Source organism: Tinamus guttatus, unplaced genomic scaffold (genome assembly GCF_059628265.1).
Source record: "Tinamus guttatus ecotype Peru unplaced genomic scaffold, ASM5962826v1 Tinamus_guttatus_pri_ptg000710l, whole genome shotgun sequence".
Lineage (NCBI taxonomy): Eukaryota > Metazoa > Chordata > Aves > Tinamiformes > Tinamidae > Tinamus > Tinamus guttatus.
Genome location: NW_028289244.1, coordinates 821,822 through 840,061, shown reverse-complemented (window position 1 = coordinate 840,061; position 18,240 = coordinate 821,822). Strand labels below are relative to the sequence as shown.

Genomic DNA, 18,240 nt, shown 5'->3' with positions numbered 1-18,240 from the left:
TCTCGGCCTCCCTTTGCTCTCCCGTGGTTAGCAATGTTTCTCCTTGAAATGCGATGCCTTTTCCTGGGGCTGTTTTTCTACTAGACTGCATCAATTGCCTCACTTCAATTAGCAGCGGCAGTTTTACTTGCCGGGGAAGGATTAAACTGAGCCTGTTTAGAGCCACTCAAGTCTCATGTAACTGCCTGGTAAATATAACAATTTCTAGTTAGTGCTCTTTTTGTAAGTTAGCAATCTTTTGTACATATAGCTTTGGAGGACAGTAATTCAAGAAATACCTTTCCCGATGAGGAAAACTAGCACTGAAGCATCTTGCCACAAGCAATCCCGATGTGATATACTGAAAGATGAACTGGTAAGGCTCGCCAGGCTGGTGGTTTTTTCCCCTCTGTAAAATAAAAACATGCAGAAACAAATGAAAGAGTAATTCTTTTTTTTTTTTTTAATGTGTGTAGAGAGCATCTTACAGCTGGTCTCAGACCTGGTATTGGTCGGTGTTTGACAATACCAGATCCACTGAAAGCAGTAAACTGTCTCTTAAAAACCTCAGCTTGTGAGTCAACAACAGACCAGAAATTAAATTAATGATTCCTTAATTTAATCAGTAATTATATTATTTTATCCTACGCCCTGCTGAGAGAACCTAGCTTATGCAAGTGTTTCCCTTTATGAACTGCATCCCTTTGACTACACATACTAAAAGTAACCAGATGCATGAAGTGACCAAACCCTCAAATTTAATGACTTGCTTTAGTACTTAACAGTTGTCTAAGAATCTTAAGCTCTACCTGGCAAAGACAGCTTAACAAAGAGAAGCAATACACTTGTGTGTGGATAGAGATTTCAGGAAATCACCTCGCAAAAAGCCCAGCAACACTAAAAATTAATGCACAACACATGGCAAAAATGGTTCAGAAACAGCCCTCTCCCTCTTGAGCAGCTCTTCCCAACCACAGCACCCCGCTCTCCGCACTGCTCCTGTGTGGCCCCAACAAGCCTGGGCTTGCTCCAGACAGGAGCTCCTCCGCATCCCTGTCCCGGTGCTCCCGGGCCCCTCCGACGGGGAACTTCCCCACTCAGCAGCCTCGGAGCCTGCGCTGCAAGAGAAACCGCCCCACTTGCCATGGGGTTTTATTTCTCCCCTTCATCACTACTATGTCACTTCAGTTTGGACTTGCAAGAAGTACAAGCTTTGCAAATATTGTTTAATAATTTATTAACTTTCTCCCATTGAATGGTACATTTGCTCAAGAGGACTTAAACAATTTCCTGGTAATTTTATTTACAGTCTGCAGTGTTCTGTGAGACACAGTAATGATTACAGACTAAAACATACAATGTACATTCTCAAACATTTAAATAAGCACAGTTTATTCAAAAGTAATTCTACACACTACTTTTTTCCATAAAAATATAAAAAATAGTTACTATATTTTACATAAACCAGGATATTTAAGGTTTCTTCCACATGTGATGCCCCCTCCCAAAAAAAGGGAACTCCAATAGCAAGAAATTTAGGAGCCCGCATCACTAATTAAAATACTAATACCAACTGCTTAAATCCACCACAAGAGTAAATTAGTATCATTTTGCAACCAGCAGCAAGTGTTCTGCAGTTATGTTTGTTTTTTTTTTTGCACTAACTTGCTTCTCTCATGCCAGATTTTCAGAGACACGTGCACACTTTATCACATAAAAATAACAGACTGATAATACTGCAGACTATAAGGTCAGCCACCATGTGTCCAACAACATGGATTGGTAATCTTGTATTACACAACATTTTTTTGCAAAAAATATCAAGAGAAACACCTTCCCTCGGGAACTCTAAAGGCGACACCTTTTCTTACAGGATATTGAGTGAAAATAGCCTTTCTCTCCTCTCTCTGTGAAAATAGTGCCCATTTTTGCTTGTTCCTACTATGTCTCTAGTTTTATTGACCATATTCTGCACAGAAAGCTAACTGAGTTTTGAAAAACAACACTCAAGCCCTTTTCTCACTAGGATACATTTAATTTACAAAAAAGGCACAAAGATGAAACTCTTAAGCAGCATCAGTCATACTTGCTCCACCATGCACTGCTCCTCTTTCTCACTCAGAGGCTACTGCAAGAGACTTTCCTCTTCTCAGAGTATTACAAATACACGAGCTAAGGATACAGGTGAAGTTGAAAAGACTAAAGCCTTCGCACAGGATAAGCAGTATATTGAGCATTAACCAATGAGCACTACTAGAAGTTTTATGTGGTGATTAAGACTTAACCTGGAAGCATCAGGAAAAGCCATCAGGAAAAAAAAGAAAAAAGCTCAGCAGCAAACAATACATTTGTTAACAGTGAGATGGAAGTCCCTTGTGTGCAACATTGTGCATTCAATTTCAACAAACAATGACAGTGCTCTGCAGCCAGCAGCGTAAAACTTTTGCTTCTAAACAGTTTAGAGGATTTTCTAAATGCAAGTGAAGCTGCCAAAACAGAATAGTAGTATATGATGCACAGCATGATCTGCAACAAAAAGCTTTTGCTTTCCATCATGTAAACATTGGGGTTACTGGATCTTAGCTCATATAAACAAATCTGATGATAGATTTTTAACTAAAAAAGTAAAATTTTCCATAAAAGGATTAATCACAAAAATACTCTTTCAGTAAGTCTCACATGCCATTTCATACCTTTTATGTCATATGAACAACTATGCAAAACACTTAGAAAGTTTTAGCCGTAGAAATGTTGACCAGTTAAACCATTTGGCAATAACGTGTTCAAAACACCTTTGAAGAATGTTTGCGTTCACCAAGATCAGTTCTACACTTTACCCCACTATTTCTTTTTCTTTTTCTTTGGCGGCTCCTCATCAGAACTGCTGTCTGTGCTGCTGCTGCTACTGCTGGAGGAACTGGAATCGGACTCGAACTCTGAAGAAGAGGAAGTACTACTCGAAGAGGAAGATGATGAGGCAGTAGAGGAGCTCTCATCACTGTCGCTGTCTTCATCAGAAGAGGAGGTAGAGGAATCTTCACTGTCAGATGAGGAGTCACTAGCTGAACTGGCACTGCTACTGCTGCTGGAACTTGTCACACTTTTAGATCTGAAAGAAAGCAAACACGCAGATGAGAGCAGGCCAGCCAGAGACAGTATTACCAAGTGTTCTTTATACTCTGGTGCAATCCAAAGATCAATTATTTGGGCTGAAAATTTCTACATCTGACTCGATCTTAGGGACAATTAGCCTTCCCCACTCCCCCTCTTCCATTCTGCACAAGTGCTTTTTTTTTTTTCTTCACTATTAAAGCAACAGCAGAATGACACCATGCATGTGAAGTAAAATCTCCTGAACAAACTCAAAAGCCAAAACAAGACTACAGAGAAAGACAGTTAAACTTGAAAGCTGGCAGGATCTTGTTCATAGTAATGGCTGCTGCCTCTGCTGAAAGAGCTAGAGAGAAGAATATGAATGTCGTAGATTACTATGGCCTTGGGAAAAACTAAAAGAACAGTCCGCTGGCACATCGTTGTAATAGGAAGTCAAATTTTGACTCTGTTAAACCTGGTGGAAGTTCAGCAACTTCACAAATGTTGGGATTGTGCTCAGAGCCTGTTCTTAGATTACTCATGGCAAAAGAACCCGAACTACCTGCTAAGCTTTGAGGGTGGGGAAGAAGGGGTGGCCGCCCCTGGGGAAGTCCCAGGATGAAGACAAATGTGAGTATTGGAAAGTAGATATGCTATGGATTTCTGCATGCTCTGCAATTTTCTTTTCATGCAAATAAAAAAAAAATACTAAATTTATGAAAGGCTGCTGTTCTTGCAATTTCATGGCCTTTGAATGAACAATATAGCATGAAATCCAAGAAAATACAATTACTTTCTCCTATAGATCTTTGTCCAAGAGAAGTGTAAATGTACTAATTCACTCCCATCTTCCCACCAGCTAAAACTACTATCATTCCGACAGCAAGCAAAAATGCTTGATATAATAATTTACAATTGTCCTTCTATTAGGAAAAAAATGAAGTCCTGAGTAACAACTTAGGAAAGGCCTAATACAACTGACATCTTCCTGAATCCCAGAATGGTTGTGGTTGGAAGGGACCTCTAGAGATCATCTAGTCCAACCCCCTACTCCAGCAGGGACACCCAAAGCACAGCGTGGCATCCAGGCAGGTTTGAAGATCTCCAGGGAAGGAGACTCCACAGCCTCTCTGAGCAGCCTGTGCTTTCCCTCACAGGAAAGAAGTTCTTCCTCACATGGAGATGGAACTGCCTGGGTTTCAATTTGTCAATTTGTACCCCTTGTCCTGTCCCTGGCCACCACAGAGAAGAGTTTGGCCCCATCCTCCCCACATTCACCCCTCAGGTACTTGTTGATCAGATCCTGCCTCAGCCTTCTCTTCTCCGGGCTAAACAGGCCCCGCTCGCTTAGTCTTTCCTCACACGACAGATGCTCCAGTGCCTTAATCATCTTTGTTGCTCTACGCTGGCACCTCTCTAGCAGCTCCACATCCCTCTTGTCCTGGGGAGCCCAGAACTGCCCCCAATACTCCAGGTGCCTCCCCAGAGCTGAGCAGACAGGCAGGATCCACTCCCTCGACCTGCTGGCAACTCTCCTGATGCAGCCAGGAGCCCACTGGCCTTCTTGGCCACCAGGGCACTCGTGGTGCGCTCGTGATCTGCTATCTGTGTGTACACAGATAAAATGACTGATTAAAAAAAAAAAATCCAAAGGCTGGTTAAATACATGCTTACTGCTGGAAAAAAGAGAAATGTCAAGATTAGAAAAAACAAATTAATGCAACTAACAGACTCATTTTAAAGGGGCATTTAGGCTTTTGGAGGGAAACTGCTAAGCAGACCAGTAAGTTCAACAAAGGTGCTTCACTGAGGTGCAGGCCCACTGGCATGGGAACCAGCCAGGGAACAAGAGGCACCAAATGCTGGGTTTGGAGTTCTGCCTGCTTCCTCCCACTCTTCTCCAAGGCTTTGTCCTTTCTAGTTTTGGGGACATCACCTACCAAGAAGGTGGTGGTGTTTTTAAACACTACTTAACAGTGCAGTGTTGGGCACAATCACAGCCAGGGGCCTCAGGGAGCAAATGAATTAGGACGAGATTTTAGTCTTCAGACAGGTAGGATTAGATATGATCCAAGGATGAAGGTGTTTTGGATTCAGAACCAAACCACCATACAGGAACCATAGAGGAAGCTAAGCGTGCCCAGAACAAAGCTCTGTGCCACCTAAGGTACAAGGCAGTTTTGCCTATTCCTGTTTTTCTGGTTAAGCCTGTAGGTTAGTTGTTACTGTTTATATCAAAACAAACATACAGTATGCAAAAGGTTAGTGCTCACTGCGAGATCTTAGCCTTTGCATTTCTTTAGCCTGGAATTTACATATTCAGTGGTAATGCTTTACAGAGTTTTAAGTATTTAATTCTTCCTGCATCCCAGTAGAAAAGTTGCATACCATCTGGAAAGGAATTATATTGATGATCCTGGGCTTGTATAAATACAAGATAACAAATCAAACCTAACAGTAAGACTTTAAGGAAAAAAGCCAAACAAGTTCCCCCAAATAATCATTTCTTTTTCCCCTCCTCCTTCTCAAATACGCTGAAAATCATTATGCCAGATAGAAGAGTTCAGCATGTGAGAAACCTGAGCAAGGAAGACATTTGAATTACATTCATTTAATTTACAACTTCACAAGCCCTCAGTAATTCCCAAAATAAGCGGCACTATTGAGAAAGGGGTCTTCAATACAATTTACTCCAACAGTAGAATCAAGATCCTGGCAAGGAAGCATTCCAGTAAAGCCACACAACACAACACCCTAAAATAAAGGCATATTTTAAAGAAACTACTCTGGCCGATTTAATGATTGACACATAAAACAAAAGGTCCAGTCTAAGAAAGAAAAAAAAAAAAAGCAAAGTCCTTTTTTTTTTTTTTTTTTTTTTTTTTTTAAACAAAGCAGGATTTGGAGACGGGGACAGCCAACTTGGTGCAGAGAGACCAATGAGGCCATTACTGCAGTCAACCCCGAAGGTAAAACTCATGACACGGTTACCACAAGCATTGCAACCAACCTTCAAGCTGTTCCTGAAAGGATTTTGTTAATAAATATTAAAGTGATTCCGGAGCTAATAGTACCACAAAATTACAGTGGGAATAACATCAAGAGAGTTCTTGGTTCGAATTGGGATTTTTCCTCTCTTTTAGTAGTGAGAGAATGGAGGATTTAGTTCCCATGTTTAAAAAAAAAAAGAAAAAAAGAAAAAAAGAAATCACACCACACTTCCCTACACAAACTTTCTGTGGCAGATGACTGTGAAGAGAATGGAATGAACAGAACAAAAGGAAGAGCAAGATGAGTAGGTGGAGTGATTGCAGATTAGAAAAGTGTGCCATTCTTGCACAATTGTTTAAAGTACCTTACATGAACTCTGAGGGAGAAAATAGGAAGATTTTTATTACTAAAGCAAGATCATAAGAGATAGGGCAAGCAGTAAGGAAAAAAGCAAAAGACAAGATTTAGAGCCTTTGGATAGAGAAGAGAAACTCACGAAATATCTCCCATTCGAAAGGCCATGGCAGGTTAAAAGCAGAAAAAAAAAATCAAACCTGCATTTGCAGCATTCAATTTCCCCACACACCCCCTCCAAATTGCCAACTGCAATTACGAGTGCAAGACACACACCGAAATAGCTACACAATTTGGTATTGTTTCCCACATACCTTTTTTTGTTGGTCTTTTTTTCTGCAGTACTTTCTCCAGTGCTAGTTAAGGGGGAAAAAAAACACAACTTTGATTAATGAAGTAGGAAAATAAATAGCAGCACAATGGACCCGAGTTCAATATTAGTAAACTGGTATCCCATTGGTGAGAGAGCTGCACCCCAAAGATCATGTGGCATCTCCATTTTCAATCTCTTCTCAACCAAGAAAGAAGAGAATCCCTACAGATACAGGAAAAGAAACTGGCAGTTCACCCCTAATTTACTCTTCTTTACCTCTTTACTCTTCATATTAGAGGGACAGCATCGATACAGGATGAGAAAAGCAGGGAGGAGAAAAATAAAAGAAAATTCTGCATACCCACATTCAGCAGTAACTGAACTGCTTGAAATCAAGGGTTAAGAGACTGAATCAGTCTCTCAAGCACAATAAAGGCAGAGTAGTCTGCTATATTCACACTGCCCAGCTGTTCTTCTTTCAGATTCTCAGGTACTCACAAACTCACGTGAAATGAGCTGTTTTGATACAAGTGATATATTATTCTCTTTAAGAGCTCTCCTTATCTCCTACATGAGCTTTCTAGGCAAGAGAAAGATTCATTGAACTTGGAACCAGGATATTATCCCTCTCATCTTACCGAATATTTTTACTATTTGTATTATCAGGGCCATACACCCTTATTACAGGTAATACAGGTAACAAGCTCTTCCACAGGCCAGAGGTTGAACAAGGTCACTGTGGGTGGATGGAATGAGAATAAAAACCACCCTCCAGAAGGCAGAACCTAACTTTGTGCCTAACCCAGGCTAACACAGCACATGGCTCTGCCACCCTCTAGTGTTTAACATCCGCATAAATGAATGAAGGACTTCACTCCTCCAAGGAACTATACAACTGGAAGAAGTCAATCCCTGCAGGTCAACAAATCCATTTCACCGTGCTTGGTTACATGGTCCCTCTGCTGCCACACTCTGCTCTCAGGACCACAGATAAAACTCAAGCTTTCCAGCTCCACTTCAATGTAATATTCAATGTAACATTCAATGTAATAATATCACTATGAAATAAATATTCTCTGACCTTTCTTTTCTTCCCTACTCTAGGATGGGGAAGCAACAGGCTTTACTGAATACATTAAGCTAAACCTCCATAACAGGAACTATGGGTTCATACTGGGTAAAAAGGATTCTGGAACAACTGCTGAAATAAGTTAACACTGAAAATCTTCTAAGTGTTTGTTAGAAAAATAACAGAGCCTTATTGCGTTGCATTTGCATTCTGCTTAATGATATTAAACCCTTAAAGATGATACAAACATTCGGAAGCCGACCAGCAGCAGTACCTTTGCTGCAGATAAGGAATGACAGGCCAACACAAGCTATAAAAATAATTTAAAAAATCATCTAATAAGTTGTTATTTCCACAAGGAATAAGCTTCATTCTTGAAAGTGATATTGATATTTAGGGGACTGGATGCCTCAAGACACAGTTAATGGACTTCAGAGGGCTTATGGCTGTGCAATGAGTATGAATCCAGCCCAAACTAGGAGACATTTACTCATCCCTTTATAATACAAGCAGGAAACAGTACTCCTGTTTGAAACATTACGGTTTCAACTATTTTAGCATTAGCCTAATGCACTTTTTTCATTTCAAGATGCACTGTAAGTCTGTAGGTTGCCTATTTTAGATAAGCAGGTGTCAAGAAACAGCCCCTTAACTTTGCGTGACCTGAGTGTATAGGCACTGCTTGTTGCAGACAACAGTTTTAATATTAACATGTATTACACAAATTGAAAGAAGACAAAGTGTCTAGGACATCACCTTTCACCCTCACACATACATTTTTTTTGGTGTGTAAAGCGGACATTTTCACCCTGCAAGTCTTACCTTTGTTGCAGCAACAGTCGCTTTTCTTTCTCTTTAAGAGCTTTTGCTAATAGAGCTGTCCTCGAAGGTCTGTGCAGGTATTTCCTCTTCCCTGTACATTCATACGTCCAGTGGCCAAACTCTAAACATTTTTGACATCTTACATGCTGCTTGTTTGCCTCCCTATAAAAATGTAGAATTGCTTAAGTGACTGATTCCAAGTCTGTTCTACCTATTGAAAAAATATGAATTATTTTGTAGTATATGTATTCTTCAGACCATATACAGTTATAATTAACCCAGACTGATGTCCACAGGTGCTTTAGTTACTATATACCCTGAATTAGGACAAGAACAGTAACATCAGACACTGGAGAGGTACAAGTTTACAGGTACATACTGAGTTTTGCCAGGCACATGTTCTTCCAGTTAATAAAATGGTCCCATATCAAAGCAAACAGAGTCACTTCCTCTATTCCAGAGCTTCAGCCTAAATCGTCTTCTGCTGAAGTAGCAAATGCTGAACACTGATATCAGCTGTCACTGATCCACTGCACTCGATTGCACTTCGGTTTTCTAAAAGCTTCTGGTCAGCTTAACTTCCCCCACTTCTTAGATTCCATAAACTCCCATCCCCTCCCGACATTTTAAGCAACCTAACAGCCTTCAGAATGTTGAACAGGACTATTCTCTCAGCAAACAGTGATTAACCTTATCACCCACACACCCACACCCCATTTTGGTAAACCCAACTGGCAGAACTTTCAGCTTTATAGAATACAATTGGCTCTAATGCTACTCACCTGACCAAGAACCTAAGAGCAACATAAGTACCAGGAAGAACAGAACCAAACAGCCCAACAGCTGCACATTTACAGATACAGGACCAACACTGACAAGTCTTAACACTACTGAAAAGCTCAAAACTAAAGCAAACTTACAACACACATCAATTATCACACCCTAGAAGCATATATTAGTAGACATGACTCCCATGTTCCCATCAGGCACATGGAAACATAAGAAATACAAGATTTAGTTTCATGACCAATACAAAATAGCAATGTGGAAGAACAAATATACTGCAAGTAATTTGAAATTCTGAATACTTTTTCTATTGGAAAGTAGGAAGTGATTATACTAGCTAATAAGAAAGCAAAGAGAAAGCAAAAAACATCCGCATTGTATCTAAATCTCATGAACAGACCAAAACCAACAAGGACCACAACAACAAAGTCCCCAAACAAAGCATCTCACCCCAAAACAAACAAACAAACAAACAAGGCAGAATGAAACACCTAAAACATGACAATGAAACATAGGCATTTGCTGTTCTTAAAGCCAATAACCAAAAACATTGGCTTTTCCTCTTTTCAGTGTTTGGCAATCAGATCTCTCAGATGTTTTGAGAATTACTTGAAGGTAATAAGCAAGACTGAGTAAGGGCGCCTGCTACCTTCCCTTCTGCCCCTTTTTACACCTCAGCAAACGCCACGCCATGGGCCTGGAAGTTATTTGTTCCCCCAGACCTGACTTGCTCCCACCTGCGGCCCGGGTCCCACCATGACCAGGGGGACACAAGAGCTTTTTACTCTTTCACTTTACTAAAGCGTCAGTCGTTGCAATTACTTAAGAAACAAAAAGGAAACCACCTGGTGTGCCGGACACAGGGGAAAGTTTGGGGGGTTATTTTTCTGTTCTGCGTCGTTTTTAAGCAAGATGAGCCCTCAAACATTTTATCTCTCCCGAGCCCCTCTAAACCCTTCAGCTCCCCCAGGACGAGACCACAAACCCCCAGCCGAGCAGCTTTTAGGAGAAACGCGGGGCCCTTCGTGCTCAGGGCACAACCGACACCCCCAGAGCCGCCGGCTCCGAGCGACCCCGCCGCGACCGCCCTGGGCACCGGCGAGGGGGGCCCACGCTGCACGAAATTGTCCCAGAAAGAGCCTGGTGGCGGGAAGGGGCCTCAAGAAGAGCCCGGGGCGCGAGGGGCGCCCGGGGGCGGGAGCGGCGCCGCCGCACTCACGCCTGTCTCCGCGCGATGAGGCGGTGCATGGGAGTCGCCATCTTCGCGGCGCGGGCGCGAGGCGAGGCGGCCGCCGCGCTGCATGCCGGGACACGGCCCCTCCTCCCGCCCCCCCATTGGGGGAGGGCGGCGCCGCCGCCACCGAGAGCGGGACCTCCCGCGGCCAGAGGGGACGCGCGGCGCGGGACGGCGCGGCGGCCGCTCGTCTCGTCTGCTCCCGCGTTGCCATGGCGCCCGCGGGCCAACGGGCCTGGCCGCCATCTTCAGCGCCCGGCGCCCCCGAGAGGCTGTCCCGGTGCAGGAGCTGCGGCCCATCCGGCGCCGGCAGCGTCTGAAAGGGCGAAACACAGCGACAGGGACCGCCCGCGTGTCACTGCCTCTGTCATGGGGCACCGTGAGCGGTGCTCACGTAGCACCAACAGCCGGGATAGGACACCGTCCCCTCATGTAGCACCAATGGCTGGGCTGGGACACCATCCCTCACATAGCTCCAGTGGCCAGGCCGAGGACCATGTCCCGTCATGTAGCGCTGATGGCAGGGCCGGGACACTGTCCCCTCAGTTTGGCAGCAACAACCAGGCTGGGACACCATCCTGTCACCCATCGAGCATTAACATTCACATTTGTTTTAGCAGCTCAGCTTTGCTCAGAAAAAAAACCAAAAAGGTCAATCCTGCTGCATCCCTGGGTGCATAAGGACGGCACAGTAATTCCTGCGCTGTGAGTCACCCGTCTCCAGTGCAGCGGTGAGTCCAAGTCATGTTGACCCTGCATGAGTCAGCGCCCTGGGTACTCGTGCTGAGGAAGCATAGGTTGGATCCTGCGGGACCCACCAGGCAAATTAGGTCCCCTCTCAGCCAGCTGCAACGACGGCAGCTGCTCTCCTGCCTCCCGCGTCACCTCCTCGCAGCCCCTGGCCAAGGGACACGAGAGAAGAGCAGCTGTGAGCTGAGCTGGAGCCTTCTTGCTGTGCGGAGCTGGCCCGCAGCTAGAGCGGCCTGTCTGCTCATCCTCTCTGCTCATCCTGTTTTTACCACACTAAAAATCTTAAAATCTTAAATTACGAACTGGTAACAACATCCATGTTACACTCAGTAACATTTGGATTGTCCGTAGCACCTGCATGCTAATGCGGCATGGCTAAATTTCCCTAAATTTGCCAATATAACAAGGTTTCTGATTTCTTAAGCCACAAATACTCCATAGGGCATATGGTCTTTTCCTTATACAGAGACTTCAAAGATGTAACTTTTATTAGAACAAACCACTTAAAATATTTCCACTTAAGGGAATGTGAAAGTTGACTTCGAACTCTGCAGGTTGCTGCAGTTTGAAAACTTCCTTGAACTCAGAACATTTTTTCATTGCCTCTCTTTTCATTCAAGGTATTTCATAGCGGCCCTGGCTGACAAAGCAGCGACGTCAAGCACAGCCCTATGGATGGAGTGTGCAGAGCCACCGCTCAGCGCCCGCTTCACCCTCGAGTCAGTGCAGGAGCCGCTGCTGCTCCATGAGCCGGCAGTGCCCATAAATCCTGCCCTGCACATCAGGCTGCTATTTAGAGGTGCAGTATCATTAGCCCGTTTCTAAATGTGCTGGGCAAGGAAATTGCTTTCCAAAATGTGCCCCTGTCTGCCCAGGAGAGAGAAGAGGTGCCCAGACAGCACAGGAGAAAAAGTGGGAAGGTGCTGAAGCTCCCGTGCCGCAGGCACTGAGCGGCTGTGCGTCACTTCACGGGAGACACTGTTTACAGGGCACGGCGGTTTCACACCCAGCATGTTTCTGTGAGACATATTGCTTGTGCAGGAAAGATGTCACCCAACTGCCCACGGACTCTACACGGCATAGGAATAGTGTGGCCACCCCAGACATCTCTCTCAATAGGATGGAAAGGATCTCAGTGACAAGGAATACAGTGAATAGATGAGAGTCTAGAATATATTGCCTCCACTCTGGGGCACATTCCCTAACTATGAATTTATACAAGGCAGTATGTTCCCTTCTTTGCAGGGGAAACAAGCTCACGTGAAGCTCCATGATTTAGTGCAAAAACCAGATCTTTGAATCTGGCTCATGTGTTTCTAAATAGTCACAGTCTAGACACACTGATATACTGGGCTTTTTTGTTTTGTTCTATTTTCTGTTATTTGGACTGACAGTAATGTCCTTCGCATTTCCAGTTAGAGTATGCAGGTATAAATCAGAGCAGAGCCAAGTTCCAGCCATCTAGGAGGTGGGGAACGTGCTGGGTTTTCACAGGAATGTTGACTAATTACCTACTTGACCATTTGGGGCTGTTTTAAAGGAATTGAGCCATTTTAGTCTTGTGAGCTGGGGGAAAAAAACATACGCACATACGTATGTTTTTCAGCCTTCCAGTGACTAAAACTGATGACATTTAGAATTTTTGTGGAAAATTATAGCATTTCTTAAGTGAGGAAATAAAGGGAAAAACATTGATGTTACCTGTGAAATAAAATGAAGAAAAAAATATACTGATTTAATCAAAATGTTTTAGTTTTTAATTAAAACCTCCAGTGATGTTTTTCTTTTGCCAGGGAATCTAGAGGTTTGAACTTCCAGATCCTAACTCCATTCTTCCCAATAAACAATGCTGCACAAGCACTACAATTCTCAACTGAAATGCTGGAGCAGGGAAGAGGAAGGATGCCGGCCTGGGCACTTTTTTACACCAGAAACCTGATAGAGAAGGTTCACCAGGAGGTTCGGATTGGAGCTGGGCCACTGTGTGTTTCAAATGGTCCTGAATCTGCCTGGGGTTACTAAATCAAATAGGAAACTTGAGCGAGGGTTTTCTCAAAGCTCTTCTGTTATTTTCGTTGTTTGTTGTTGTTGTTGTTTTTGTTTTTTGTTTTGTTTTTCCCAAGTGGAAAGTAAGGCTGGGCTAATGGAAGGCATTATCTGTATTTACAGAATTTTACCTTTTTAAGAAAAAAACAAAACAAACAAACACACAAACAAACACCTTTGGATACCAAGAGTAGAAAGTAACACCTAGAAAACTTATCCAAGCAGAGAAACCTGATATTCCCAATTGGAAAATGCATTTAGCTCTTGTCATTTTAAATATTCTTTTCTATGGTTTTAAGGTTTCAAATCCATTCCCCATTCTCCATGAACCTGAGACTCCCCCCCTTTCCAGAGGGGCTGTAGCGGGCACAGTGTTGCCATGGAGGTGGGTTGTTGTCATTCTGCCTGTGTCCCGCGACGTGCCGCGCTCCAGCTTATAAACCCGGTGATATTTTTAGAGCCTCAGTTCACATTTCAGTGAACACTAAATATCTTTGTGTGTCAACAGATAATGAATGTCTCCCGCTGGAGCGTAAAGCATGTCGACGTAGCAAGGACGTAGTTTGTGCAGTTTGTGGAAGCTGACATCATTAAATATATCACTGGAATTTATTAAATTGATTTCACACAAACTCAGGAGCATTCCTTTCCCGGGAATAAAGCCAGCAAACACTGACACGCCAAGGAACCTCGGTGACGCCTGAAAGGATTGGCGCCGGGAGCTGGACACAGAACTTTCCAGCCTTCGTTCCTCATCCACAGCCCAAGCGGAGCGGGCAGGCGGTGGGAGGCTGCTCCCTGGATGCAACCGGGCCATGTGCGCATCACACACGCTCGTGGGGCATTGAAAACGTTTCCTGATGGTCTGCCCAGAGGAAACGTGGGCCGAACTGCCCTCACCTATTGCTTCATTTCTTATTTTCAATCTCCTCTTTAATAACTGACAGTGAGACTGTCCCCTCCGTATTTCGTATCAGCAGTACAGGGGCCATCTCCACCTGCAGGACTGACCATCTGGTCTCCTCAGCATCACCGTGTCCCTCCGTGGCCTGTCCAATGTTCTGATGTGTGATGAGAACTGAACATAGGATTCTTCCATGTTCACTGGGACTGGCCCCTTCCTCTCCCAGCTGGAAACACCTCACGCATCTTAAGGCTCCTCTTTTTTTTCCACGTTCACATCGTTTCAAACCGCAGCCGTCCTCTGAGCAGCCAGGACATATGGGCATCATTCTCCCTTCCTATTATTCCCTGAGGATGAGCTCCTGCTTTATAACGTTTTTGCTTAGTCCATGTGTGCACAACCTTATTCTTTGCACTGTTGAATTTCATTCCACTGTTACTACTACTCTTATCAAGAATGTGCAGTGTTGCATTGATAAGGCCTCTTAATTTCATGTGAAACTCAGAAAAGTTAATCATAATTTTAGTATTTCTCTCCTAAAGCCTTGCATTCCAGGAGGGGATGTACACAGGCGTATAACCTTGATCACACTTTCTTCTTTATATTACAGTCTCCGTTTTGTATTTTAGATCATACGATGCCACCCTTGGTGCTAAAAGCTCTTCCTGTCGGCCTCCCACGCTGTCCTGCCGTTCAGTTCCCCCCTCGGTGCGAGGGAGGAGCAGTCACTGCGGCCCCGCTGATAAAGGGCCTGAACTTCAGGGCCAGGTTTCAGGGCCAAACACACGCACCTGCCCTGAGAAGTGTCCTGGGTGCTTAAATTCCACTCGTGCGGACAGGCTGCTGGAGGCACCGACTGCCAGGGGCTAGCAAGAGTATGCAAAGCTGGGCCAGCTTTACATCAGAAAAGTACATTAAGGAGCCAATAAATGTTCCAGGAAATGCATGTTTTTGACCTGGATATCTCTGCGAAAATGTCCTTCACTCTCCAACATAGTTTTTCTCCTATCAGCTTTTCCCTCCTTTTTGCTTTTGTTTGGAATGTTTCTTTGGGTTGCAAATGGGAAATTTCTGGTTGGTTGTTTTGGATTTTGTTTAGCAAGCAGTTTACAGCTCTGCAGCTTCAGGAGGTGTGAGAGTTTAATTCATACACACATGAAATCCAGTTACCTTTGAAGCTTGATGGAAAACTCAGGAAACTGGAGTAAGGCAGAAATTTATCCTTTCAATGTTTATTTCATGGCAAATTCTTGAAATACTTTCACTGTGAGAGTGGCTCCGGAGCAACCTTTCCCAGCCCTGGCAGCTGGGCTTTTCTGAGAACTCTGTTATATGTGGCATGATTCGTATGAGAGCTCTGAGCAACACGATCCTCCGGATACGCTTAGTTCAGGAGATTACAAAGCCCATTTGTATCCGAATATCCCAAAATAGCACGATGAATATACATACATGCATTAGATGACATGCAATGACTATTTATAACCGCCCAAAAAATAGGCCGTGACAGATAACAGCTAGGACTTATTTTAAGCATATGCTTGCTTTCCTGTTTGACCCGCATTACTGAACTGCAAGACATGCCACCGTAAACACAGCCTGGAGGCAGCGGCTTGCACTGAGACAGACCACAGCAGCACATGTGCTATAGATGTGTGTGTTTAAAGGATACATCTGTTTAACACACAGCTGGCAGAGAAAGCGGGATGCTTCATCTGCCAGGCAGAGATTCACCTGCAGAATTCCCAGGGGAAACATTTCTGAGCAAAGTCTTGAAGCTGCGGATGGAGATGGGGACAGACTAGTGCACAGATCAAGTGAACTGGTGGGTGAAGGCGTCAACAGGGTACCCTGAGGAAGAGCCTCACTCCCTGCAGTGCACAGTTTAACATGCACTGACCCCTTAGAAATTGTTTATACACATGATTTTTGAGGAATATATATATGTATATATCCATCTATATTTCTTATATCTATTTGAGGAATATGTATATATCATACCGTCTGTCACTAATACAGATAACCAGTTTGTAGCTTAAAGCAGTGAAATGGCATCCAGCATATGAACAGCAAAACGTTCCTTCTTTGGAAAACACTGAAGAGGCTCTGGTCACATTATCATCATGGTTTTAACTCTCTGTCTCATACTTTCTCACATATAATAGCAGCTGATTAAATAAATAATTGAGTTCATAATGAGTTGAGCATATGATGTGGTTATGAAAGCTTTGTGTTTTTACTGTATTGTTTACATTCGCTTCTAAAGTTTAAGAACTTCTGAGATTTAATTCTCCAAATAGTTGCCAGCTGTTTTAAGAGAAAACTCCGCATCTTTACCATCCGTTTGCTTTCATGATTATTATACAGGAAAAACAGAAAACAGAAGAGACTAGGGAGAACCTTGGGATCCATTCTACTTCTGACTACTGTGGACTGACTACCACAGGCTCGTAGCACAGTACATGGTGCACAGCACCCCCGTGCTGAGTGCGAGGCAGTGCTGTCCCCTGCTATTTCAGCAGGCTCCCAAGGACGCCTGAGGTGAAACACTTCGTTATTACTCTGTCGTTAGCAGCATGACACAATTCCCAGCCCACCTGCAGCTGCCAAAGTGGTGTCACTGCTCACTGCGCTTGTGACAAGGAATTACAAACAGCCCGAGCTCAGGCTGCTCAACGGGCTTCGCGGCAAGAGCCCTTCCTGCTTTCAATATTGAATTTCCCTGCCATGTGCTTTCTGCATCATTAGAAGTGGGAGCAGCGATGTACATACAGGTCTGGGAGCTCGGAACCACACTGTTTATAGCATGCTACATTTCCTGACATGAAGCACGTTTTATCTCAGAATGGAGAAGTGTCCCCAAACACTAAACTTCACAATATTCGTGAGTGTAAAGGAAGTATCAGAATGATGCTGGTTAGGAGGACTAAACCAACACACTGTGCTCTCTTCCCTGAACTATCCCCACAATTTAACTCTCTTTTACTTCTTTCTTTCCTGAGGAAATGGCCTCAAGTTGCGCCAGGAGAGGTTCGGGTCAGATATTAGGAAAAAATTATACAAGGCAAGAGTGCTGAAGCCTTGGAACAGGCTGCCCAGGGCAGTGGTGGAGTCCCCGTCCCTGGCAGTGCCCAAGAAACGCATAGATGAGGTGCTTAGGGACACGGTTTAGCAGGATGGTGTTGAGGGGCTCACGCTTGGACTCAATGATCTCGAAGGTCTTTTCCAACCACAATGATTCCACAATTCTATGATCTCTCTTGCTGCCCCACCAAGCAAGAGACTTCATGCTACCCAACACGGCAGCTTCTCTGCCTTTCCTGCTCCACTGTGTCTTTGGCCCCGATCTTCGCTTATCCTGGGCTGCTCTTCCTGCATCCGCTGGAGCCCTCCCACCCGGCGGGACCAACGTGGGGACTATGGATTATCCCGGAGCTTCCCAACTCCTCATCCCTGCAAAGGGCTTCTCTCTAGGGTGCCCCAATGTGCTCTGTGGTCAAGCACTTCCCTGAGACAGCATGCAGCTACCTAAAAGCCAAGTATATAAATACAGGCCAGAATGGAGACAGATAGGCTAACAGTGATGCTGCGGGTGCTGATTAGAGACTGGCCGTGCTGTAAATCCTACCGGATATAAAGCAGTTACACGCTATTTTGTTTTTGTAGCGTAAGTGGGAACAAACTGTTTTAACCACATTTCGTAACCACATCCTCCAACCAGGAATTGAATTTTTGTCCCCCTGTGGTATGCTTCGGAAACACAGTCAGATCCTGGCTGGATCATTCAGCACCACTAATTACTGAAGCCCGCTGTATTTAATCTGGGAATTCCCACATGGAGAGCCACTTAATGAGCAGTCCACGCATTTGCGTGTGTTTTAAATGTAGTGATTTTTATT

At 44.1% G+C, this 18,240-nt stretch overlaps 1 protein-coding gene across 1 annotated transcript; it reads right to left on the bottom strand.

Annotated features, from left to right (window-relative positions):
- Positions 1 to 1,199: 1,199 nt before the first annotated feature.
- On the bottom strand, positions 1,200 to 10,682 carry ZCCHC10 (zinc finger CCHC-type containing 10). The gene is made up of 4 exons (XM_010212514.2): positions 10,627 to 10,682; positions 8,622 to 8,783; positions 6,732 to 6,773; positions 1,200 to 3,088 (listed from the first exon to the last, which is right to left on the bottom strand). Exons 1-4 carry the CDS (start codon positions 10,665 to 10,667, stop codon positions 2,821 to 2,823), a joined length of 513 nt encoding a protein of 170 aa, XP_010210816.2. The 5' UTR covers positions 10,668 to 10,682; the 3' UTR covers positions 1,200 to 2,820.
- Between the last annotated feature and the right edge of the window lie 7,558 nt (positions 10,683 to 18,240).